The sequence below is a fragment of the Zea mays genome, chromosome 10 (assembly GCF_902167145.1).
Source record: "Zea mays cultivar B73 chromosome 10, Zm-B73-REFERENCE-NAM-5.0, whole genome shotgun sequence".
NCBI lineage: Eukaryota > Viridiplantae > Streptophyta > Magnoliopsida > Poales > Poaceae > Zea > Zea mays.
Window position 1 is genome coordinate 19268193 of NC_050105.1, and position 26430 is coordinate 19294622.

General features: G+C 46.5%; 2 protein-coding genes across 3 annotated transcripts; one reads left to right on the plus strand and one right to left on the minus strand.

The window, feature by feature from the left end:
- Nucleotides 1-1378: 1378 nt before the first annotated feature.
- Nucleotides 1379-3441, minus strand: LOC103640919 (fatty acid desaturase DES2). The gene is made up of 2 exons (XM_008664371.3): nt 3267-3441; nt 1379-2794 (listed from the first exon to the last, which is right to left on the minus strand). Exon 2 carries the CDS (start codon nt 2784-2786, stop codon nt 1632-1634), a length of 1155 nt encoding a protein of 384 aa, XP_008662593.1. The 5' UTR covers nt 2787-2794; nt 3267-3441; the 3' UTR covers nt 1379-1631.
- An 890-nt stretch (nt 3442-4331) lies between these two features.
- LOC100273207 (Delta(12)-fatty-acid desaturase) lies at nt 4332-5936 on the plus strand. Of its 2 annotated transcripts, none has more exons than NM_001147650.1 (2): nt 4332-4451; nt 4539-5887. In NM_001147650.1, exon 2 carries the CDS (start codon nt 4578-4580, stop codon nt 5724-5726), a length of 1149 nt encoding a protein of 382 aa, NP_001141122.1. In that variant the 5' UTR covers nt 4332-4451; nt 4539-4577; the 3' UTR covers nt 5727-5887. The 2 variants fall into 2 exon arrangements, with proteins under 2 accessions (NP_001141122.1, NP_001335868.1); NM_001348939.1 differs by having other exon boundaries at nt 4362-4393; nt 4539-5936.
- Nucleotides 5937-26430: the final 20494 nt, after the last annotated feature.

Here is a 26430-nt window from a genome sequence, read left to right on the forward strand (position 1 = left end):
GATAGACGCGATTGAGAAAAAGAAATTTCCACTGAGCATATGAGATTAGGATAAATCTCCCGGCCTACATAACACGAAATAGACACCTGGGGTGTCACAAATACTCTATCACGAGATGAAGAAAGTGGACAACAAAGACCTGCTGCATCAAGAAACAAACAAGAAAAGGAATTAAAGAAGCTTAGAAAGAGTGACAACATAGAAAATACGATGGGGAGATACCTAGAAATGAGGAGCAAGAAAGTAGAATATGAATCTGCAAGAGAAAAGGAAGCAAGAGAAAACAAGGCAAGAGAAATGGAGGTAACTCAAAGTGATGATTTCTCCATCAAAAGGTGCATATCAGTTATGAACACATTATGAACACAATAGAAGAAGTGACCAAACTGGAGAAGGCAAAAGCATATTCAATCTTCGTCAAGAGCAAAGAGAACAGAGAAACTTTTATATGTGCTTGTGAAGCAGATCAAGAATCAGCTTTGATTTGGCTAAGAAATGAGATGTCTTAGCAGCTTTGATATGGACATTATTGGGAAGTAAAACATGTGTTAATGTGAGTTGCTGTCAAACAAGTGAATTGCTAATGTGTATTGTCGAGTACTGGGAAGTCAAACTTTGATGTCTTAGCAGCTTTGAATTGCTGTTCTTAATTAGCAGCTTTGTTATGTCTTAACAACTTTGTTATGTGTATTGGGAAGACAACTTCGTATGTGTGACCATTGTTATTACTGCATTTGCTTATGTAGCTGATTTCTGATCAGTTACTTATGTAACTGTTTCTTGGCAAGTATGCGTGAACAGCTGCAGATCTTTTTGTTATTACTGTATGTATTAAATTGATTTGAACAAATTGAGTGCATCCTGGTCGTGTACATGTTCTGAAATCCTGCTATGTTAGGATTCTAGGATGGCGCAATGGTTTGCCGCTCTGGTTTTGCACTGGTTTGACTACATGGAATGGTATGCGTTGCAGCTATCAGACCTGTCTTCAGTCCTGACTGAAACAAATAAGCTTCGGTGAACCACTAGGTTTCATTTCAGAGCTGGATCTATTACTGACCAGATTTTAATGAACCACCAGGATCCACTCTATTTAGATTTTAGGCCATGAACAAAAACGTGTCAGTTTTCAACCCTAAGCAAACGAACGAGCCCAAAACAATGAGCAGACCTGGTGGTGCTGGTGGTGGAGCAGAGCGGCCACGTCGACTTGTTTGTAGGAAGGATGGCAAAACCATGCGCGAGTTAGTGAAAATACTTCGAAAAAATGTGCCATGTCGGCATGTACATTCAATAGTTCCGAGGCCTCTTGGAGAACTATCGTTGGATGCTGCACTTGTTGGACAGGGAGGGCATTTCTCACAATGGCTCTGTGACGTAAAGGAAATAATAGTGTGTATTGATTCGAGGGCCGAATATGAATAATCTAGGCACAAAGCATCTATATATGTAGTTGGTATTAACAGGTCCAACTCAACTCAACTCAAAGGATATAGTACAGTAAGACTCAACTCAAAGGATTATTATTATTATATTATTCCAGACAGGAATGCATGATAGAAGCAACGAGGAAGGCCATCCATCCGATCCACGATCCATGACAGGTGGTTCGTTGTTGTACATGTTGTGTGCTAGAACTTGTTGTTGTACCAGTACACGCCCTTGTGCTCCTCCCCGGGCTCAACGTAGATGCACTGCTTGGCCTCGCGCCATGTGGCCTTGACGATGGGCGTGTCGTCGAACATGTAGTACTCTCCAAGAAGCGGGCGCATGGCCCTGGTGGCCTCCATGGCGTGGTAGTGCGGCATGTTGGGGAAGATGTGGTGCAGGACATGGGTGTCGGTGACGTTGTGCAGCACGCGGTTGAGGAGGCCGTAGTCGCGGTCCATGGTGGCGAGCGCGCCGCGCAGCCAGTCCCACTCGCTGGAGTCGTAGTGCGGCAGCGCCAGGTGCGTGTGGTGCAGGTACGTGATGAGCACGAACAGCACGCTGACGATGAGCACCGGCACGCCGTAGAGGCGCACCACCGTCCAGAACCCGAACGCCACGGAGAGCTTGTAGATGGTGAGCAGCGCGGCCAGGATGCCGGCGTCGGAGGCGAGCACCGGGACGCGCTCCTGGGCCGTGTAGAGCGGGCTGTAGGGGTCGTAGTGGCAGGTGAAGCGGCCGCCGTAGTTCTGCCCTGAGAGGTTGAACGCCAGGTAGAGCGGCCACGCGAGGGTGAGCTGCAGCGCGATGTACACCAGCCGGCCGACCGGGTTGCCGAACACGAGCGGCGTGTACCACCGCAGCGCGTCCCGGGTCTTGGCCACGTACACCTCGTCGTTCTCCATGGAGCCGGTGTTGGCGTGGTGGCGCCGGTGGCTGTACTTCCAGGCGAAGAAGGGCGTGAGCAGCGCGGAGTGGAGCACGAAGCCGACGGCGTTGTCCAGGAGCGGGTAGTCGGAGAAGGCGTGGTGGCCGCACTCGTGCCCGATGACCCAGACGCCCGTCAGCACGCTGCCCTGCGCCGCCCAGTAGAGCGGCCACGCCACGAAGCGGCGGAGCGCGGCGCTCGGGAGCGCCGGGATGCCGGCAACGCCAAGGTACAGGAGACCGGCCGCGATGGCGAGGTCGTGGAGGAGGTACGAGAAGGACCTGAGCGCCGAGCGCTGGAAGCAGTGCGGCGGGATGGCCCTCTTGATATCCCCCAGCGTGAACGGTGGCCTGTCCACCGGCGACCGCCGCACACCGCCCGAGTGGCTCTTCTTCCTGATCTCCTCCGCCGTTGCGACGCCGACAGCCATGCTGCTGACTGGACAGAAAACAAAATCGATCGATCCGTCAAAAAGATGTAATAACTAATAATGAGTTTTTCGTTGCTACACCGGCGGGAGGCGGACGCCGCCTGCCAAGTGCCCGTTTCAGTCGTACGCAGCCCCTAATTAATTTGCTAATCTCCGAGATTAGTACAATTAAAAAATGTTTAAGCCTTTGTTTGGGTACTCTATAGTATTGACCACAAAATCCACATGTGTTGAGATGGATTTGGATATAAATTAGTTTAACACACACCCTAATCCATCTCAACGTATGTGGATTGTAGTTACCAGAGTACCCAAACTAGGCCAGTTTCTATTTCTCTTCTCTTCTCTTCCTATTGTAGAGACTACGATTTTCTCCTACTGCTCCGACCATAATATCACTATGATATAAAAGCCAAGGCTGACGAAAGCTCTACCAAAGGAGCAACAAATCCAAACGATGGTTATAGGGCGAATAATGACCTGGGACTGAGAAACACACGATGGGCTTCCCTCCCTGCTCTACTTGTCTCTGCGCTGGTCAATGCACAGCGAGAGGCTTGGCAGCTTGGTATGCTCCGAGCGGGACAGTCTATTTATAGCATTTGAGTAGAGTTGGGACTGAGAAACACGATGGGCTTCCCTCCCTGCTCTACTTCCTCCGCTAGTACATTCAACTTTACCGGATGAACGTATGTTTCACTCTTTCAAGTAGACATAGATAGGGCCTGTTCAAAGGGGCGGCTACGGCCTACGGGCAATAAAAAAAAGAGTACATGCATACCTAGAGTATGCACAACGACTCCATCCTAAATTAGTATTCAATTTAGCATGTTTTTATATCTATATTTAAATAAATGATGATGAATTTAGACATACACATACAAAATATATACATTAAATATTATATAAATCTATTAAAAGGCTAAAAATAATTTTAATTTGTGACGGAGGCAGTAATAAAGAAACAGTCATGCTAAATAAATGTTTCTAAATTACACACTTGTACCTACCACAGTTAAAAGTAAAAGAACTCCAAGTTGTCAACCTTGATTAGCTCTAAAAAACCGGTCGTCCACGATTGGAGATGAAAAAGAATTATGATAAAACACGCTGATGCATTGTCGTAGGTAAAACAGTACTAACTTTGACTAAATTCCAGTTTGTAGAAAAGAAGACGTACGCCAAATAAGCTTATTAGGATAATACATTATATTTTTTTTGACTGATATATCTTTTTCATGTGGTAATAAATGTCAATACTTTTTTTTCTCTACATAGGAGTATTCGGTCAAAGTTAGCATGGTTTGATTTTTGGCCCAGAGACGTAATCGTTTTAGGCTTGTTCATTTATATCGGATTGCACCCGGAATCGTTTTAGCTAATCAAAGTTTATATAAACTAGAGAAATAATCCGGTTAATAATCATTCCGACCCACCAATCCAGCACAAACGAACAAGGCCTTAGTGTGCTATACAAAGAGGCACCGCGCTTTTAAATAGATGGCAAGCAGAGTGTTGTTCGGTGCCTCAAAGCCTCCGGTTGCCCGAAGCAGTCGCATCTGCTCTTCGTGGCACCGAACTCTTGGAGCAATCATCTTTTGAATCGTGTATGGCCAATGGTTAACGTTTGACGAGATGATTGTATAGATCCGTTTAGCGAGCTAGGTCGTCAATGGCCAATTAATAGATCATGTACGTTGCACTATGAACTGGAACTGATGACTTGTCGTTTGTTGTGCTTCCAATCGGCAGCGACAGGACAGCCGCGCGCGTCGTGGCGAAGGCTGCAGGATGGAGCAGCAGACGAAGACGACGACACAGCAAGAGGGCAAAGGCCTCACCACCATGCAGCGGTCGATCGTGGACAAGCCGCCATTCACGCTAGCGGATCTCAGGAAGGCCATCCCGCCGCACTGCTTCCAGCGCTCGCTCATCAGGTCCTGCTCCTACCTCGCCCACGACCTCGCCATCGCCGCGGGGCTCCTGTACCTAGCTCTGGCCGTCATCCCCGCCCTCCCGGGCGTCCTCCTCCGCGCCGCCGCCTGGCCGCTCTACTGGGCGGCGCAGGGCAGCATCATGTTCGGCGTGTGGGTGATCGCGCACGAGTGCGGGCACAGCAGCTTCTCCCGCTACGGCCTCCTCAACGACGCCCTCGGCCTGGTGCTGCACTCGTGCCTCCTCGCGCCCTACTTCTCGTGGAAGTACAGCCACCAGCGCCACCACGCCAACACCGCGTCCCTGGAGCGCGACGAGGTGTTCGTGCCCAAGCAGAGGCCCGAGATGCCGTGGTACTCCCCGCTCGTGTACAAGCGCGACAACCCCGTCGCCCGCCTGGTTCTCCTCGCCGTGCAGCTCACCGTCGGCTGGCCCATGTACCTGGCGTTCAACACCTGGGGCCGCCGCTACTCCCGCTTCGCGTGCCACTTCGACCCCTACAGCCCCATCTACGGCGACCGGGAGCGCGCCCAGATCGCCGTCTCCGACGCCGGCGTCCTGGCCGTGTCGTTCGCGCTGTACAGGCTCGCCGCGGCCCACGGGCTCTGGCCCGTGGTCAGCGTCTACGGCGTGCCGCTGCTGGTGACGAACGCCTGGCTCGTGGTGGTCACGTACCTGCACCACACGCACCGCGCGCTCCCGCACTACGACTCCAGCGAGTGGGACTGGATGCGCGGGGCGCTCGCCACCGTCGACCGCGACTACGGCGTCCTCAACCGCGTGTTCCACCACATCGCCGACACGCATATCGCCCACCATCTCTTCCCGGCCATTCCGCACTACCACGCCATGGAGGCCACCAGGGCGATCCGTCCTGTCCTCGGCGACTACTACCGCTCCGACAGCACGCCCATCGCCGAGGCGCTCTGGCGCGAGGCTAAAGAGTGCATCTACGTCCAGCGCGACGACCAGAAGGGCGTATTTTGGTACAGGAACGTGTTCTAGCTGCAGAGCTGCTGGACGACGCAAACCCCGAGCGGAGCCATAGGGGCACAGAAATAATATTATTTGTGGTCTTGTACATTTTGTTATATATTTACCTTGCACATGTCACAAATAAAAAACTGGCATATATATATAACAAAATGTATACTATACGTATATATATGTATCATCTTGTGTTATATGTTAAATGTTTAAGATGTTTTAAATGCCACGTGACCTTGTTCGTTCATTGAGATTGTGAAACTCAAAGGCGCAAGGTAGGGAGCCCGGGTCAATACAGGATTTCACCATGGTTGCAAAATATTGTTTTCACACTTTTTGGGCCGTAATAGGTGGACCCTAACGCTCGAGAGCAGGTGAGAAGCTCGACACACGATAAAATGTAAGGTAAAAAATGTAACGTCTTATTATGCGTGATCTGTCCAGCTATAGGATAGGAGTATTTATCGGGCAATCCGAGGTTGGTGGCCTAAATACATCCCTACCCTCGGTTACCAGCTACATTCTAGGAATATACCGTGCAACAGTGTAATTACAACCGACAAAACTGAAGGTCAAGCACATCAAAACTTCTACCCTACTGCCACGAGAGGCGGACCCAGCGGAACGACCCACTTCCTTGGTGGCCCCGAGGTGTTTCCGCTTCACCTAGGTCTTCGTCCCCCACATGCCTTCGCATACGGCAGCAGGACATCTTGCCATCCCTCGCATTGTCTGCGAGGGGGGGGGGGGGGGGTGGGAGCGTTCCACGCAGTAGGCCTTCGATCTCGGGGCATCTTGTTCGCCTCATTCCAGCCTCCGCATAGTTGACTTGATGCGGAGCATCGCATCGAGCCCCATTGGAGGGGTCTTCGATCGATTGTCATCGACCTCGAGACAAAGAAGCCTCTGGCGATTGGTTGTCATCGACCCCGAAACATCGAAGTCTCTAGAGATCGGTTGTCATCGACCCAGAGCCAATGAAGTCTCTGGTTGCGCCCGTCCATGCACTGAGACATGGTTAGTTATGGTTCTAGGAACACAATCAACGAAGGGTCGATTGAGGTCTGGTTTAGGCTCCGTCCCAATAACACTGTAGACTTCACTGTTTATAGAGTATAATTTGAAATGGGAGATAGAGATGAGTAAGATGCTTGAGATAGTGTTTGCACTATAGACTGCATTATTTACATAGTATAGTTTTAAACAGGAGATGTGGATGAGTAAGCTACCAGAGATGCCCTAACCCCTCCTACGCACTAGTGACAACTACGCCCCCATCCGCGACATATACCACCAAAGACCACTCTGGCTCTAGTGTCCACCTCTCCTTCCATTAGCCCATTACTACCCTAGATGGCATGGAGGTTTCTCCATTTGAGGGCTTTGGGGAGGACCTCACTCGCTCTACCGCCCTCCTACCACAGGTGATATCCTTTGTCCCTAAGCTTGATGCTGCATCGGGGTGGCGATGCTTAGGCCACCATTCATCGCATGATACGCTTGACGTCGATAGCTCAGCCTAGGTGACACATGTGATACTCTTGTCCATTACTGTAACTCATCCTCTGTCACACCCGGGTTTCGGGGCACCAAGACCCGGGCGCGAACATAATCACCAGGTGTACTGGGACCAAGTCTCACACATATGATGAATCATGCACAGGATCGAATGTCACATCTTTATTACATAACAGGAGTTCTATACACAATAAATAAATAATTATATTATAAGGGGACAACGGTCCAGCAACCCAAAGTTGACTGGGAGACGATGGCCTAGACCTCTCATGAACTCGTCACAGCATCCTCCATGCGCCTCATCCTGCGGTACCTGTTCTTGACCTGTGGGGGGTGTGAGACAGCGAGAGTGAGCTCACATACGTTCATAGCTCAACAAGTTGTGGGGAATAATGTGCATGAACTTGCCAAAGGTGGGAGCTCATGAAGTGTAAGGCTTACCAAAGTGGATGATTGAAGTTGAGCATTGCTTTTAAAGTTGGTCAAAATTTTATTAGCAGTTACTAAGTATAAGTAAATACCAACCCAATTAAGTAGTAGAACAAAAGTAACGACATCACCTGCGATGCAATGCATATGACAAATTGAATTTAATTCCATAAATTAATCATGTGAGTGTCCGAGATGCTCATGATCGTGAACACGACTAGTATACCAGTTTTACACTCTGCAGAGGTTGCACATCTTTACCCACAAGTCATGTTACCCATCTGTCAAGAGACTGCCAATCCCATACACCTCTACCGAGGAGGCGAGGCAGGGTAACACTACGTGGCCTTTACAAAGTTCCACTAGCTTCAGAAAACCCGCTACAGTTTCTAAGAAGCTCCAAGCAGGGATCCCTCGCCTGACTGCCATCGCAGCAAAATCAACCCAAGGACCTCCCTACACTAACCACTCCCCTACTGCCCTTGCCCCTTTCGGGTAAGGTAGTCCTCCACTAGCTTTCCTAATTAGTCAGCCAAGGGCGTCCCATACCACCCTTGTGGTAGCACTATTTTCCCGGGTGGTTCTCCATGTTCTAATTAATATAATGATCTTAACATAAATAGTAAATAACAACTGATAATATAATATAATCATGAATACAATGTATCTCCATACCCAAAACCACATAAAGCATTAGCAGGTACTATCCCAAGGATTTAGTGGTGAACAAGGTATAAAGATAGTCAAACTAGGGTAACCTATTGAGTCCCATCAAAATTAACCTATGCAGATCATTATGATTAATCAGAACATGACTGAGTAAAAAGACGTGATCAAGGACATAACTTGCTTGGGACTTGATATTCCAGGTACCAACTTGCTCTTCAAATGACTCGTAACCTCGCGCTAGTCATAGCAATACAAACAAACAATGTATAGACAAAATTAACATCACACCAAACATAAGAATAAACTGCGTAATAATAATCTACACGTCGCTACGAGATCGTGGGCTCCAGAATCACTAAAATTAGAGTTACGGTTAAGGTTTATGGAAGATCTACGTGATTTAAATACTAAACTATATTATAAATTGGTTAGTATTCATCATATGAGAGAATATCTTATAAATAATTAACTCAACTTTAATCTAAGTCATTACTTAATTAATGATCATCTTTTAGTTAATTTATAACCATCAGATTAGGATTAATATTAGAAAAGCTAATCCAAAAAACCTGGATTAATTAAATTAGTTACCTAATCATAAAAGTATGTGATATCGTACAATCAATGTTGCTACTGCGTAGTGAATATTTATACGAAGCTAACGCAACTGGAACGAGTAAATTCGGAGTTAAAATGGGGAAGTTATGAATTTCCGAAGGCTTTATGTATTTGATACAAGATTAATTAAGAGATTGATTTTAATACAGTTTTCATGTTAAAATAGAGAAACTATGTGATGAACAATATTATTACAAAATTACAGGAACTGGAATGGGCTAAAAAGGAATTATAGTGAATTAGTTATGCATTTTCTAAGGTTTTAGAATTATTTTTATATCAAAAATCAGATTTCAGTGTAATTTCATTAATTGTCACCCTGGCTGGACCGCAGACACAAATATTACTAAGATCAGGGTTCGAATCATAACTTTCAGGGCTCATCGGCAATTATCTTATTATTACATTGGACCACGGGTTAATACTGTGAATAAAGAGGGTTTTCTTTGCAAATCTGACGCGGCGAAGGGGTATGGCGCGATGTGAGCCACCAGATCGAACGCGGACGATTCAGATTAGTTTATCGTGGTTAAAGGACCAGTAAGCCATATGAGCCCCACGATCTGCGATCAACGGACCGCAGCGCCCCATACCAAGATCAAACCCGCGCCCTTGGATTTCTAATCTACGGCACTGATCAAACGCATGAATTGGTATCACCATGCTCACTTGCGACCATTGATCTAAGATCACACGACCCACGTAGCTCCTTCCTCACGGCGGCCTGGACGGTGGCGCAACGCGCACTCGCGGCGGCGGACCTCGCCAGAGCACTTGCAATCGGCGCGCGAGAGCCCCAAGCCCCTCCCCGAAGGGTTCTAAACATTTTATGTATGAAGGCGAGTCGACTGGGGAGTTTCTTACCGAGATTCGTGTAGCTGTTCACCACGGCCACAGTCGATGGCGGATCCGCGGTGGTGCTGTAACTCAGGTGAGCAATCGCAGGCACAAGGTGGTCTCTCGCATGCCCTGGATCACTCGAGCACCTTCCCAGACACCCGACGAACACCATAGGTCATCCTCCAGGCACAGATCGATGGTGAAGCCGAGGTACGGCGGTGGCGGCAATTCTTTCTCTCGATTCGCGACGGTGGGTGATTTCTCTACGACCGGCTTTTGTCGCGCTTCCGGCATATGGATGAGTGTGCGATAGATTTATAGTGTCGCATTTGCTCCAGAAGGGCTGGCGACCGAATCGCGCCCATCCCGGCCGAGCCGTTCGACCCGCGCAGATTTCGCTCCGCCGGTACAGAGGTAGACGAAGACTTTTCGTCCCCGGCCCACATGGCAGAGACAGTATAGCATAGGCGCTCGGTTACGTCGGGCTTGACAGTTTGGCCCCACAAGTAGACGCATGCGTCTTTCCCCCATAGGCCGTGCGGCAGCAAAGGAAGTGGGCCACGGGGGAGGAAGAAAGGAGAGGTGGGCCGAGAAGAGGGAGAATTGGCCCAAGTGCAGAGACAAGTTTCTCTCTTTTTTTCTATTTTCTTTTCAAATTCCAAATTTAAAGATTCAAACCCAATTTTAAATTCCTAGTTTATATTTTAGATCTCTAATTATTAAATACCATCCTAATGTGAATATTACTCCCACTATTTGCATTTTTATTATCTATCTTTCTTCCTATTATTTAATTATGGAGAGGGTAATGGACTTAATTAAAATTCCTTTCTTTTTATTCATTTTTTGTGTTATATTTTCATTTATCATTTGAGGTCAAATTAAGTCTTGATTCCTTTATTCAAACAAAAAGCACCACGACAAAATCATCGGCATGAGATGCATATTTATTTATTTATTTGTTATTTGAACAATATAATCCCATTAATTGAATATGCACACATAGAAGAAATTCAATTAATCTCCCAAGGTTCCATAATTTCTCAAGACATTAACTTATAACTACATTTATTTATTTATATCCTTATTTTTCTTTGATACAAATTTTGGGCTCTACATCGTCTGATGAACTGCTAGAGGCTTCCCTACCCTTGTCATTAGGAAGAGGAAGAATATCACCTCTGCCTGCCCTAGTCGTTGCTGCCATCACTATTGGGCCCCTCGCAAAGTTGGCTTCATGGAGGACGTGTGTCTTTTGCTCCTGCCATTGCTATATTGATATGTCAACACCTCAAGAGGTATACATTGAACATCAATATGGCATCACCGAGAAAACTAAACAATCTAGTGGAAAAGCCTGGACAGTCTGGTGTGCCAGCCTGGATAGTCGGAAATAGATTAGTTTGAGAAAGAGTCCTAATTTATTGGAAAATCTTTTCAATTTCTTACGGTATCTTGTTGGACTCCTCCTTAGAAAGGGTCCAAACCTCCCCCTATAAATATGAAGGGGTATGGCCGATTGGAGGCACCATAATCGGTTTACAAACTAGTTCATATCTTATTCTTTGTTTCTTAGTTCTAGGTTTAGTTTTAGCCCTACTTGTAATTTTCCAAACCCTTATTTCACCTCTCTTCGGCTCTACGCTGTCTTGAGGTGCTTTGGGTGGTCTACCAACTTCAAAGCAACCATAGAATTCATTCTCTCCGATGGTGTCCCTCCTAGGAGGCGAGGTCTAGGTTCTTTCCAAACCTCTCAGCGCGTCGCGGACTGTTCGATGCCTCATCGTGGACAATCTAGACCCCATACCGAATAGTCTAGCGAGAAGTAGAGAAGCTCCAAGGTCTTGCACATCACATGTAGACCTTAGGGATCGTTAGTATTTGGACCAAGAAGGCGCCAACATACTTTTTGGTGACTCCACTGGGGATTGAAGTTCTAGATCTTCTGATCGACCGTGATGGCCGGTTCCAAGGATCACACCAACGTTCCCAGGGCAACATCCTTAAGCTGACTCTTGATAGTTTGTTGGCCAATGAGCAGCGCCAATTTGAAGAACTCATGAGCCAATTGGATGAGGAAGCATAGCGCCAACATGCCCAGGTTCACGAGGAGGCAAAGAAGTTCCTATCATACTCATGGTGAATCGCCATCATAAGATCAACAAGAAAGGGGAGATCAAGCTTGCATCTCTCCTACCTTTGCTTCAGACCACCAATGCAAGTAAATCTGACGATATTCAATCCCTTAAACAATATATAGATCTACAAAGGGATCAATTAAAACATTACATTTAGGGGGATGGAATAATAATTTAACAAACTTACGCGTGCATATGAGAAATCTACCATTCGTAGTTCCCTTCACGTGAGGCTAGCACCAGTACATCTGTGCCTAGCGCATCAGTTGAGAATGGGCCCTCTCAGACCCAACCATTATATGGTATGATGATGAAATCATACCTGGGTCAACCGCTGCCCTTGTCGTCGCTATTGGATGCGACAATCAGATAGTCTGGGTACAACCGGGACAATCCAGCACCACACCGGACTATCCTATAGGTCACATCAGACTTTCTATCATCACGACAAACTGTTCGGTTTCCTACATTTGACTATCTGGCACAACGTTTTTAGATCTGCTCGGTGCACATAACACACACTCCTTTTTCGCACCTCGACAACATTACCCTTCACCTTCAGTACATCAAGGGTGAAGCATGCCCTAATCCATGTATGGGGCCAAATACTTTTTAGCCCCTATGGAGTTGGAGAGGTTCATCCTGCACTACACGATAGTAGCATACAACACTGACCAAATCTCATCGGTAGGCACTGGTGTACCCCAAGGGTCTATACTAGATGCCACCTTTGATCATCCTTGGGTATAAAGCTGACAAAATAATGCTCAACCAGCTGAGCCCCATGTCCCGAGGGTCAGTGAATTGCCATCGGCTATTATGGATAAAATTTGGAAAGATATAGCCAAATTGTTCCGAGACAAACTTGGAGTCAGTGTGTCCAGCCTAGGACCATATGACCATCGATTTGACACCATCCCATACCCTCAAAGGACTAGGGTGTCAGATTTCTCCAATTTTTGGGCAACACGCATGAACACATATGCCAGTACTTAGCATAGCTAGGAGAATTGGCCGTCAGGAAGCCTTTCATGTTCGCTTATTTTCATTTTCCCTTACTAGCAATGCATTCGTGTGGTATGCTGCCTTGTCTCCTAACTCTATTGGTTCCTTGAGTGATTTAGAACATAAATTGCATGAACAATTTTTCTATGGGGATTATGAATTAGAGTTGTTTGATATGGCATCGCTTTGACAAGGGCGAGATGAATTAGTTAATGATTACCTCTAGAGGTTCTAGGATACTAGAAACATATGTTTCTAGATCCATGTCATAGATAAGCAGTTAGTAAGGCAAATACTCAAAGTAAATAGACTTCTTATTGAATGTAGCCCCAGGAGTTGGTTTGATATCCTTTCTTTTTTTCCGTCTTTTGTCTTCTTCCCGAAAACAAATTTGATTTTGCTGACTATTTCAAAAACTCTTTGACCTTTATTGTTACCTGATGGAGCACTATAATGTAGCTCATCATTATTGTTGAAGTACTTATCCATCTTTCGCAGGTGGTACCTATGCACTTTCTATAAGACACGTCTGTGCCTCATGTACACTATCTTCTTAGCTGCAGAAAGGGACACATAAGCAGTTCCATCAATTCATACTATGCAACCAACCTTTCCTGTGAATTGACATTATAATACGAAGAGAGCAGGGTAGTCGTTGATCGTAACAAAAATAATTACTCTCAGCGTGAATGAATCTTTGTGGTACTCGTCCAACATTTGAACACTGTTGGAGCAAAGGTCGTCCGCACCCCTTGCTCGGTCCATTTAAAACATAAGCTAAACAGGTCATGTCAGTCACAGAGAACAGAGTCTACCTCAACCCGCACCCAAGGCAGCAACTCAGTCGGAACTGTCGGTGAAGGCTTGGGGGCGAAGGGACCACATGATCTAAGTGGAGGCTTCTCGAGGCTTCCTTACCGCAACTCCAAGCACCGGCCTTGGCAAGACTTGAAGACCCGACACCCCGAGTGAAGACCACAGTTCATACCCGTGTGTGTTGGTAAAATGGGCCCACACAGCGCCCTGCTGGCTTACTTGTCTGCGTACGGAGCAATTATAGTAACACAACCTCCTCTTCTTCACCTCTGCATCCACCCTTGCCTCCCCGCATCTTGCTTCTCCCTTCCTCCCACCCTAGCCCTAGCCCCTACCCAGATCTTCAATTCATGCCCCTCCCCGCATCATCTTCCTCATCTTCGGATCTATAGAAGATGCCTCCGTGCTCTGCTGCTTCCTCCTCCTCATGCTCTAGCACCCAAGGAACCGCTACATCCGGCACCTTGACGCCCGACTCCGACTGCAACAACCTCACCTCCAACCTTGCCTCCCACCCCGCCATCGCCTCTATGACCAACGTGTGTGTCATCAACTGTGCTAACGTCGTAACCTACCATGGGCCCACCATGGTCTCCAAAACACTCCACGGTGCCGCCGCCTTCTTACGGGGCCATGCTGGCTACGGTGGCTCAAAGTGGGATTGATTCATCAACCTCTCAACCTCCGATTTCCCGCTCGTCACGTAGGACAGTAAGTGTGCCCCATTCCCTTTTCTTCTTCATCCAACTCATCATTTCTATAGCTTCCAAAACTTGTCGGTCTAGATCTGATACACATATTCTCCAAGCTACCGTGTGATCTCAACTTCACTGACCACACTAGTGACACTGGATGGAAGGAGTATGTGCTTCCTTCATGGTTCTCCATCACTCATCATTCACTCAAGGGTGGTGTTTATTCAGAGCAATTATTTTCTAATGGCGTATAGGTTTTAAAGGGCAAAGTCGGTCATCATTAATACATGGCTCTACATGAAGAAGAAGGACGATGTGTTGATGGATCTGTAGTCCATACTTATGGTGTTCTTAGTGATAATCTTGATATCACTATTATCCAACCCTTCATTTCTTGTAGTTCTCAAGTGGGTATCACCATCTATCGGGTACCTAGGAACAAGGTACCCAAAGTAGGCCCATGACCTCCTTTTTGCCCATTTGCCAAGCAAGCCTGCAAGGCGGAGCGACCGACCTGGCCCATTTGCCGAGCTAGCCTATGAGGCGGAGCAACCGACCAAGTCCTCCACCGAGCAACCCTATAAGGTGGAGAGGCCGACCAAGTCCCCACCGAGAAACCCTGTGAGGCATAACTGCCGACCAACTCCCGACCGAGCAACCCCGCGAGGCCAGCAAGCCTGCGAGGTGGAGAGGCCGACCAAATCCTCCGTCGAGCAACCCTACAAGGTGGAGCAACCGACCAAGTCCCCAGCAAACAAGTCCCCATTGAGCTACCCTGCTAGGCAGAGCTGCCGACTAACTCCCAACCGAGAAAAACCCGCGAGGAAGAAGTCCCCATGACGACAAGGACAGGATAGGCGTCAGGAGGTCACCATCAACACGACTGTACGCCCCCTCGAAAGGTCTCATGCGTATCGCTAGTTCTTTATGGGGTCAATCAACCTCAGTCTTGGGAGGACCTCAGCACTAGAGTCTCAATAGTGACCCATATATCATGAAAGATAAGACATTATGACGTATCGAGTGTATGCCTACGCATGCTGTTAGGTGACGTAGGGCTCATGACAACAGGCAAAGCCACGCCACGCATGACCACACCATAAGATTGACCCACGGGACCCGCCATGCACTACTACGAAGACATCAGCAATGGACTCGCTACAGGGACCAGACTAGCAAGGCGATACGCCATACCGGGACTGCAGGTCTCTCCCTCTATAAGGTTCTTCCCTTGAGCTATAAAAGGTAAGGCCCTCCTCCTCCTTCTACACACATGCACTATATGTAACATGGTACTCAATCAGTACTACGATCAACACTACACTGGACTAGAGCGCAAGCCTAAACCAGTACAACTCTCTGTTTCACGCGCCCTCTTTTGGAATCCCCGTGATTCACAATTCAGAGTGAGTCTACACAAACATCCTGAAGGATTACGGGGAGGCTACGCTAGCGCAAAAACAAAATTTTCAACCCCCATAAAACCAAGAACTACTGCGGTTATAGGTCATGGAATTACCACTAGACGCGCAGAGCAGCGGAAGACGTCTCGATGTAGACGAACGCGTCGAGCAGTGCCGTGCAGTCGTCGGCGTCCTTCACGTCCTCGCACGGTTCGTCCCAGTGCTCCAGATGCAGCACCTCCGAGGTATCCACACGTACAGGGAGGAAGCGCCGCGTACCAAACTGCTAGGTTCGCGACGGCGGCTTGGCGAGGGCGAGAGGCGAGCGACTACTCGTTTGCTGGTGGCGAATTAGGGTTAGCCTAACCGCGCCCCCGCCCCTCATTATATAGGCGTTATGGTGGGCTTCTGACACTGAGGCCCATCAGTAACCCTAAAGCCCAGTCTAATTTCGGATCTAATCTGAGTTAGGCTTCCTTCCCCTTAAGTGTGTGACCCTATAGGTTCACGTACAAATAGACATAGCCTGAGTACTCTTACTTGGCCCAATAATTGACAACGGCCTCTAGCAAGACATGTCAACTCCTATGCGCACGTAAAGATCATATCAGACGGACCATTGCAACATTACGTACATGATGTTCCCTTTGTCTCACGATATTTGGTCTGGCTCTAAGCTGACCTCTCTTTCTCGATACTGTGAATTGGAATCCTTTCAATGGTTAACTCTTAACCCTAGCACGGCCATGCATTTCTTGATCCAATCACTCGAGGGGCCCAGAGATATCTCTCTCATAAAGAGAGGGACAAATTCCATCTTGATTGACCATGCCTCACAGCATGCTTCCTGACAAACCTAAAACTACCTTTATAACTACCCAGTTACGGAATAGCGTTTGATAGTCCCTAAGTAAGTCAATTCACATCTTGAGAACATGCGACAATCTCAGGTCTAAGGATACAGTATTCATGTTGCAAAAAGAGAACTATATTATAATATCTCACGTTGGGTCGGTCCAGCCTCATGTCATACATGCGCCCACATTATTAGTTTAACATCTCCATGTTTATGACTTGTGAAATGTAGTCATCAACTAATACATGTGCTAGTCATCGACTCTGACTAGGGACATCATTTAGAATAACCATATAAGTAAAGAATCTCATAAACAATTCACATAATTGCTAATCAATACAAGGTGCCTTCCATGGATTTTCAATTAAGCAATATATATATCATGGATACAAAGAAATATGCTCATCTCTATGATTATCTCTAGGGCATATTTCTAACAGTCTCCCACTTGCACTAGAGTTAATCTAGAAGATATCTAATACCCATAGATCTCATGTGTGCCTCATGCTTACGTTGTGGAAGAGGTTTTGTCAAAGGATCAGCAACATTCACATCCGTATGTATTTTGCATATCTTTATCTCACCCCGCCTAACGAATTCCCGTATGAGGTGAAACTTCCGCAGTATGTGTTTGTTTTTCTGGTAGTTCCTTGGCTCCTTAGCTTGCGCAATAGCCCCATTGTTGTCACAGTAGAGGTTCAATGGGCTAGATGCATTAGGAAACACACCAAGCTCGATGAGGAACTTTCTTATCCAAACACCTTCCTTCGCAGATTCAGAAGCTGCAATGTACTCGGCTTCTGTTGTAGAATCAGTCACAGTCTCCTGTTTGGAACTCTTCCAACTAACAGCACCACCATTTATTGTGAACACAAAACCTGATTGCGATTTTAACTCGTTTGGGTCAGTTTGGAAGCTAGCATCGGTGTAACCAGTTACAACGAGCTCCTCCTTACCCCCATATACCAGGAACATATCTTTAGTCCTTCTTAAGTACTTAAGAATTCCTTTTACCGCTGTCTAGTGACCCTCACCTAGATCAGCCTGGTACCTACTCGTAGCACTTATAGCGTATGAAACATCTGGGCGTGTACTTATCATGGCATACATGATTGATCCAATTGCTGAGGCGTATGGTACCTTACTCATGCGCTCCCGCTCATTAGCCATCGCATGACATTGCATCTGGCTAAGGTGTATACCATGTGACATAGGTAAGAACCCTTTCTTGGACTGTTCCATGTTGAACCGTTTCAAAACCTTGTCAATGTATGTATCTTGACTTAATCCTATAAGCCTCCTCGACCTATCTCTATAGATCCTTATGCCCAAAATATATGCTGCTTCCCCTAAGTCCTTCATAGAAAAACTCTTTTTCAGTGAAGCCTTGACGGACTCCAGCATAGGAATGTCATTCCCAATCAATAATATGTCATCCACATACAAGATCAGAAATACAACAACGCTCCCACTTTCCTTCTTGTAAACACAAGCTTCTTCTTCATTCTGATGAAAACCAAACCCTTTGACCACTTCATCAAAACGAATGTTCCAACTCCGAGATGCTTGCTTCAACCCATAAATGGATTTCTGAAGTTTGCATATCTTTCTAGCATTGATCGGATCGACAAAACCCTTGGGCTGTATCATATACACGTCCTCATCTAGGTTTCCATTAAGGAAAGCTGTTTTGACATCCATCTGCCAAATCTCATAATCAAAATATGCGGCAATAGCTAGAATGATTCGAATAGATTTAAGCATCGCTACTGGCGAGAATGTCTCGTCATAGTCAACTCCTTGAACTTGTCGAAAACCCTTTGCAACAAGTCGAGCCTTATAGATGTGAACATTTCCATCCATGTCTTTCTTCTTCTTATAGATCCATTTGCATTCTATGGGTCTAACACCATCAGGCGGGTCAACCAAGTTCCAAACTTGATTTTCTCCCATGGAATCTATCTCGGATCTCATGGCGACTTGCCATTTCTCGGAATCTGGGTCCATCATCGCTTCTGCATATGTTGCAGGTTCGTCGTTGTCTAACAACAACACTTCCCCATTGCCCAACAATAGCACTTCTCCTCGTGCCTCGCGAAGCCTTGCTGACCTTCGTGGTTGTGGTGGTGATTCTCTTGCCATAGACATCTCAACTTGTTCTGCTACATTAGCATCACTTGTTGAATCTTGTCCCACTGGCTCATCCTGAACTTCTTCAAGATACACCTTTTGTTTACTTATCTCTCTTTTGAGAAACTCTTTCTCTAAGAACACACCGTTCCGGGCGACAAACACTTTGCCCTCTGACCGGTGGTAAAAGTAATATCCTAAAGTTTCCTTTGGATATCCCACGAACATGCACTTGTCCGATTTTGGAGTGAGTTTATCCGACTGAAGTCGCTTGACGTAAACCTCACAACCCCAAATCTTCAGAAAAGACAAACTGGGAGTTTTCCCAGTCCACATCTCATATGGTGTCTTAACTACGGACTTAGACGGTACCCTATTTAGTGTGAAAGCTGCTGTTTCTAGAGCGTATCCCCAAAACGACAAAGGTAGGTCTGACTGGCTCATCATTGATCGAACCATATCCAATAAAGTCCGATTACGTCGCTCAGACACGCCATTCCTCTGAGGCATTCCAGGCGGCGTAAGCTGTGGAACAATTCCACAACTCCTTAGATGATTGCTAAACTCATGACTCAAATATTCACCTCCACGATCCGATCGCAGTGCTTTAATTTTCTTGCCACGCTGATTTTCTACTTCATTCTGAAACTCTTTGAACTTTTCTAAGGATTCAGACTTGTGTTTCATTAAGTAGACATACCCATATATACTAAAATCATCAGTGAAGGTTATGAAGTATTGGAATCCTCCCCTAGTTGTCGTACTCATTGGTCCGCACACATCAGTATGTATGAGTTCCAATAAATCTAATGTCCTCTCCGGTAAACCCGTGAAGGGCACCTTGGTCATCTTACCAAGTAAGCAAGCTTCACATGTCTCATATGATTCAAAATCAAACGAAGTTAAAAGCCCATCAGAATGAAGCTTCTTCATGCGTTTCTCACTTATATGACCCAAACGACAGTGCCACATGTAGGTAGGACTTAAATCATTAGGCTGAGGCCTTTTAGCACTAATATTACAGATAGGTGCATCATCAAGATTTAAAATGAATAACCCATTCATAATGGATGCAAAAGCCACAAACATGCCATTCTTAGAGATCACACAACCATTGTTTTCACTCGCAAATGAATAACCATCCTTCATCAAACATGAAGGAGACATAATGTTTCGACTCATACTAGGAACTAGATAACAATTATTTAACTCCAAAATAAATCCTGATGGGAGGTGGAGTTGCATCGTCCCGACGGTCAACGCAACAACTCTTGCATTGTTGCCTACCCGGAAATCAACTTCTCCTCTTTTCACGCTTCTACTTCTTATCATTCCCTGCATCGAATTGCAAATATGGGCAACCGATCCAGTATCAAATACCCAAGAATTAATATAAGAATCAGCAAGAAAAATTTCTGTAATGTGAATAGCAAGTGTACCTGCTGCGGCTGTACCCTTACCGCCGCGATCCTTAATAAAGGCCAAGTACTGCTTGCAATTCCTTTTCTAGTGACCAAGTTCTTTGCAATAAAAGCACTCTGCATCTGCAGCTGGTCCAGCCTTGGGCTTTTGATTTGGCTTGGATACTGTATCCTTTGCCTTGTCCTTCTTCTTTTGAGATTTACCCTTCTTCTTAAAGTTGGGTTTGTTTTGGACCGCCATCACATGGCCGCTGCTGCCAGCGCTTTTCTTTATGTCCCCCTCTGTTGTTTTCAGCATGCCACATAGTTCATTGAGGCCCCTCTCCGCCCCATGCATATGGTAGTTCGTAATGAAGTTTCAATAGCTGGGCGGAAGAGATGCCAAAATGAAGTCAGTGGCCAACTCTTGGCTTATTGGGAAGCCTAGCTTCTCCAACCTCTGACTGTAACCATCCATTTTGATTACGTGTGGCTCAACTGTTGCGCCTTCTGCTAGCTTGCATTCCAGAAAGGCTTTGGACACATTGAACCTTTCAGTCCTAGCCTGAGTCTGGAACATATCCTTGAGCGCCACGATCATATCGTGCACCTCATGGTTTGTCTCAAACTGCATCTGTAGCTCAGGCTCCATGCAAGCAAGCATTAGGCAACTCACTTCAAGATTGGCATCCATTGCTTTCTTGTAAGCGGTTTTAGCTGCTGCAGTTGCATTTTCACCAGGATCCTCTGGCAGTGGGGTGTCTAGAACATCTTCCTTTTTTTCAGCCCTGAGAACAATTCTCACGTTACGGATCCAATCCGTATAGTTTGTTCCATTTAACTTATCCTTTTCAAGAATTGATCGCAAAGTAAATGTTGGTGTGCTAGGTGCCATTTATCTACAACAAAATAATGCAAAATACTAAGACAAAAATATCCATGACAGAGTAAATCATATTAAACATTTAATAGTCTACTCCCACTAAAATCAATATCCCTCGATTGATACTTAGTGATTCAGAACCCACAACTAACAAGTCTACTAGTGAGCTTTAGCATCACCGCTAGAAGACAAGGTAGATCGGTAAGCAACTCCTTGCTAATCATATCATATATATGACTTCTATTGTTGGGTGACATCTCTATGTCTCGGCTCCCAACCTTATGCCCCAAAGTCCTTAACCATTAAGCTGACTTTGTTTAAGTTAACCAACCCTTTCTGCAGTTCGTATCCGATACAAACCTATCTAGTCAAGGAAAACTGGTGGCACCCTAATTTCATAGACCCACCACCAATTGTACAAGACTTATGATAGTGCAAGGTTTGGAGAGGCATTTAAGCTTAAACATTTATGAGGGATCGTCCTACTTATATCATCGCACACAAGGATATATATGCAATATGAACAAGTAGAACATTAAGAATGGCATTCACACAACAGTTGTGATTCGGTATGGCTTGCTGTCACATGGTGATCCCCATCTCCAATAATCTGTCCATCACGATGATCTCCATCTCCATGATATAGGTATGCCATCCTTCAGGTGATGAGTCCTTCAAGATCTATCTAACGTATGCTGGTAAACAAATTACATATACGCTTTGGATCATCACATGTTGACACGCAGGTCATTACATTAAATTTGGACAATACATGTGGCTACAACCGTATTTCCCTGGTCACGACACGCATGTCATGAATAATTTATTAATATGCATCATATACACACAATAGCCATACCGATCACAAGATGTCCTGCAAAAAACAGGTTAGACAAACACGTTTCTATATGTTCGCCACTACAGCAGATAGCCACGGCGGTTGATCAAATCAACCCAAATCGTATGTATGGACATCTTATGGAAATTCCATGCATCGTATGTATGGAAATTCCACTAAAAATCTCATGCGGTTGATCAAATCAACCCAAATCCGAGACTTTCGACCCGAAGAAGATTACACTCATGACGTCGATCTGTTACGTCAATCTGCTGGTTGTGTACGCAGTTAGCCCCGATGGTGATTCCAGCCGGTAGGGGCAAGTCACGCACATAACAGAGAAGGACGAACTAATCTCTTCAGTCATATCCGATGTAATCTACTTCAACCCTTTATAACCAATTGATCTAATCAAACCGTGCATCAAGTAGATCCATCTCATGAACCTAGATCCAGACCTAAAACTACACAGAACCTCGCTCTGATACCACTGAAGGATTACGGGGAGGCTACGCTAGCGCAAAACAAAATTTTCAACCCCCATAAAACCAAGAACTACTGCGGTTATAGGTCATGGAATTACCACTAGACGCGCAGAGCAGCGGAAGACGTCTCGATGTAGACGAACGCGTCGAGCAGTGCCGTGGAGTCGTCGGCGTCCTTCACGTCCTTGCACGGTTCGTCCCAGTGCTCCAGATGCAGCACCTCCGAGGTATCCACACGTACAGGGAGGAAGCGCCGCATACCGAACTGCTAGGTTCGCGACGGCGGCTTGGCGAGGGCGAGAGGCGAGCGGCTACTCGTTTGCTGGTGGCGAATTAGGGTTAGCCTAATCGTGCCCCCGCCCCTCATTATATAGGCGTTATGGTGGGCTTCTGACACCGAGGCCCATCAGTAACCCTAAAGCCCAGTCTAATTTTGGATCTAATCCGAGTTAGGCTTCCTTCCCCTTAAGTGTGTGACCCTATAGGTTCACGTACAAATAGACATAGCCCGAGTACTCTTACTTGGCCCAATAATTGACAGCGGCCTCTAGCAAGACATGTCAACTCCTATGCGCACGTAAAGATTATATCAGACTAACCATTGCAACATTACGTACATGCTGTTCCCTTTGTCTCACAATATTTGGTCTGGCTCTAAGCTGACCTCTCTTTCTCGATACTGTGAATTGGAATCCTTTCAATGGTTAACTCTTAACCCTAGCACGGCCATGCATTTCTTGATCCAATCACTCGAGGGGCCTAGAGATATCTCTCTCACAAAGAGAGGGACAAATTCCATCTTGATTGACCATGCCTCACAACATGCTTCCTGACAAACCTAAAACTACATTTATAACTACCCAGTTACGGAATAGCGTTTGATAGTCCCTAAGTAAGTCAATTCACATCTTGAGAACATGCGACAATCTCAGGTCTAAGGATACAATATTCATGTTGCAAAAAGAGAACTATATTACAATATCTCACGTTGGGTCGGTCCAGCCTCATGTCATAGATGTGCCCACATTATTAGTTTAACATCTCCATGTTTATGACTTGTGAAATGTAGTCATCAACTAATACATGTGCTAGTCATCGACTCTGATTAGGGACATCATTTAGAATAACCATATAAGTAAAGAATCTCACAAACAATTCACATAATTGCTAATCAATACAAGGTGCCTTCCATGGATATTCAATTAAGCAATATATATATCATGGATACAAGGAAATATGCTCATCTCTATGAATATCTCTAGGGCATATTTCTAACACATCCCCCACCGAACACAAATTCTATTGTCCCCTCAGTTTGCAAAACCATGCCAGTTGGCATGCCAGGTAGGGGACCATTAGCGTTCCAAAAGAAATTCTCCACTCCGATGGTCCAGTCACCAGCATTCAATGGTGGCAAGATTTTTGCTCCTGGAAGCCGTGTTACAGTCGGATCCCTCGACTTTCTCACCACCGCCACTGTCGACCCCAACATGCCTATCACCACATGCACAAGACCCACACGCTCTGCCAAGAGCAAGGCAGAGAAGCGACGCCTCAAGAGGCACACTATTGCCCTGAAGCGGTGCCTTAACAGGCTTGCCGACGCCATCAAGTAGAAGGCAGAGGGGGCCTTGCTTTAATCACTTGTGGGTACCATCGGCCACCAGCCAACATCCATCCTTGACTTGCTCGAGGACGACTCGAGCCATGGCTCCACCGGGCCCAACTCTGATGTCGACAAGGCACTGAAAAGGGCCTATTTCGTGGCAACACCGCCACGGAACGACGATGGCAGGGAGGGGGACAATGAGTCCCCAACCAAGAGGTCAGCGCTAACGCCAGGCGCGCATCCTTGATCGTGAGGCCATCCTCCGGCAACAATAGGAGGAGCTCAATGCTCTCATCCATAAGCTCGATTGGGTTTATGGTGACATCGAGAAGAAGCGCCTTGAGGCCAAAAGGCTATGGGTGAAGAAAGTTTACAATCAGCTCATGGAGAGCAGTGACAAGGCGTAATACTTCATCAACATAGGATAGAACATGGCTGCAGCAACAATGATGCTCTAATCCATCCCTTGGCCCAACGAACTGGAGGCAAGGGCGATGTACGGAACCTTTATAGTCTATTGGAGAAGGCCACGGTACAACAGGCCAAGATCGATTGGCAACCAGCACCGATAGCTATAGCCACACACGACCTCATCCTAGAGCATGGGGCAAAGTCCTCCCAATCAATGGAGACGTGTGTTCCCCTAAAGGACCGCCTTAGGGGGATCCACGATGCCCAACACATCATCAACAACCAGTGTCGGGAGCAAGAAGTTGAGCTGCCACATGAAAGAAAGTGCGAGTGTAGCCCTAGCGCACCTGGGCCAGGGCCGCGTGCCTTCGGGCGCGCTATCAAAAGGGCATAGTTCCTCGCAAAGGTGCTGGCACCCACCAATATCTCCAAGTACGACGGGTCCTCAAATCCTGGCATCTGGTTGGAAGACTAACATTTTACTTGCCGCATGGCAGGAATAAAAGATGTCCATCTCATCACCCAGTTTCTCCCCGTTCACCTTGCTGAGGGTGTGAGGGTCTTGAAAGGGAAATGTGCCCTTGGGCCATTTCTAAGGATTTTGGTGATTAAGTGCCAACACAAATGGTTTAAGTGTTAAACTGTGCCAAGTTGTGAATGAAGTGCAAATCAACACAAAGGTATGATTCTAGACTTAGTACATTGTTTTTTATGTGCTAACATATTTGTCTAAGTGCTAGAATCAGAGAAAAGACAAAAGGAAAAAGAGTTGGCTGTGTACAGCTAACTGTTGTTCAGTCTGGGTGCACCGGACTGTCCGGTGGTGCACCGGACAGTGTCCGGTGCGCCAGGCTGGCTCTGGTGAAAAGGCTGCTCTCGGGAATTCGTCGGCGGCGTACGGCTAAAAATCACCAGACTGTCCGGTGAGCCAACAGTCGGCCGCGCAATCCGCGCAATCCGCGCATGACGCGTGGCCGGGCCAACGGTCTGATGGGGGCACCGGACTGTCCGGTGTGCACCGGACTGTGTTCGGTGTGCCAATGGCTCCAAATCGTCAATGGTCGGCTGCGCCAGAATAGGAAAGAAATCTGCACCGGACAGTGTCCGGTGGTGCACCGGACTGTCCGGTGCACCAGTCGAGAGAAGGCAAGAATTGCCTTCCTGGATTGCTCTCAACGACTCCTAGCTGCCTTGGGGCTATAAAAGGGACCCCTAGGCGCATGAAGGAGTACACCAAGCATACTATAAGCATTCTTGATCATTCACATTCCGTCTCTGCGCACTCGATTGGCATTCTTAGTGATTTGAGCTCCGTTCTAGTGGTGAACCTTGTGTTATTCATTTGAGCTCAAGTCTTGGCTGTGTGTGTGCGTATTGCTGTGGATTTATGTGTGTTGCTTCCCTCCCTTACTCTAGTGCTTTCACTTTGATTCTTATTGTAAGGGCGAGAGACTCCAAGTTGTGGAGATTCCTCGCAAACGGGAAAGAGTAAAGAAAGAAGAACACCGTGGTATTGAAGTTGATCATTGGATCACTTAAGAGGGGTTGAGTGCAACCCTCGTCCGTTGGGACGCCACAACGTGGAGTAGGCAAGTTTTGTACTTGGCCGAACCACGGGATAAATCATCGTGTCTCTTGTGCTTATTTTCACTGTGTCTATTGTGTTTCACAAGAACTCGGTCATTAGCCACTTGTATTAATTGTGCTAACACTTAACCAAGTTTTGTGGCTTTAAGTTTCAAGTTTTTACAGGATCACCTATTCACCCCCCTCTAGGTGCTCTCAATTGGTATTAGAACCATTCTCTTCAAGAAAGGGACTAATCGCCCGAAGAGATGGATCCTAAGGGAAAGGGGATGGTGGTCAACGACAATGAGAAGGAGTCCATCTTCAATGAGCCAAGGGACGACAAAGTCAACGACTCCGGCTCGAGTCAAAAGAAGAAGGATGGAAAGAAGAAGAGGCGCATCAGGAAGGTT

Excerpts from the sequence above, each read along its gene's own strand:
- LOC103640919 (XM_008664371.3), bottom strand. The coding sequence starts at position 2,786 with ATGGCTGTCGGCGTCGCAACGGCGGAGGAGATCAGGAAGAAGAGCCAC.
- LOC100273207 (NM_001147650.1), top strand. The coding sequence starts at position 4,578 with ATGGAGCAGCAGACGAAGACGACGACACAGCAAGAGGGCAAAGGCCTC.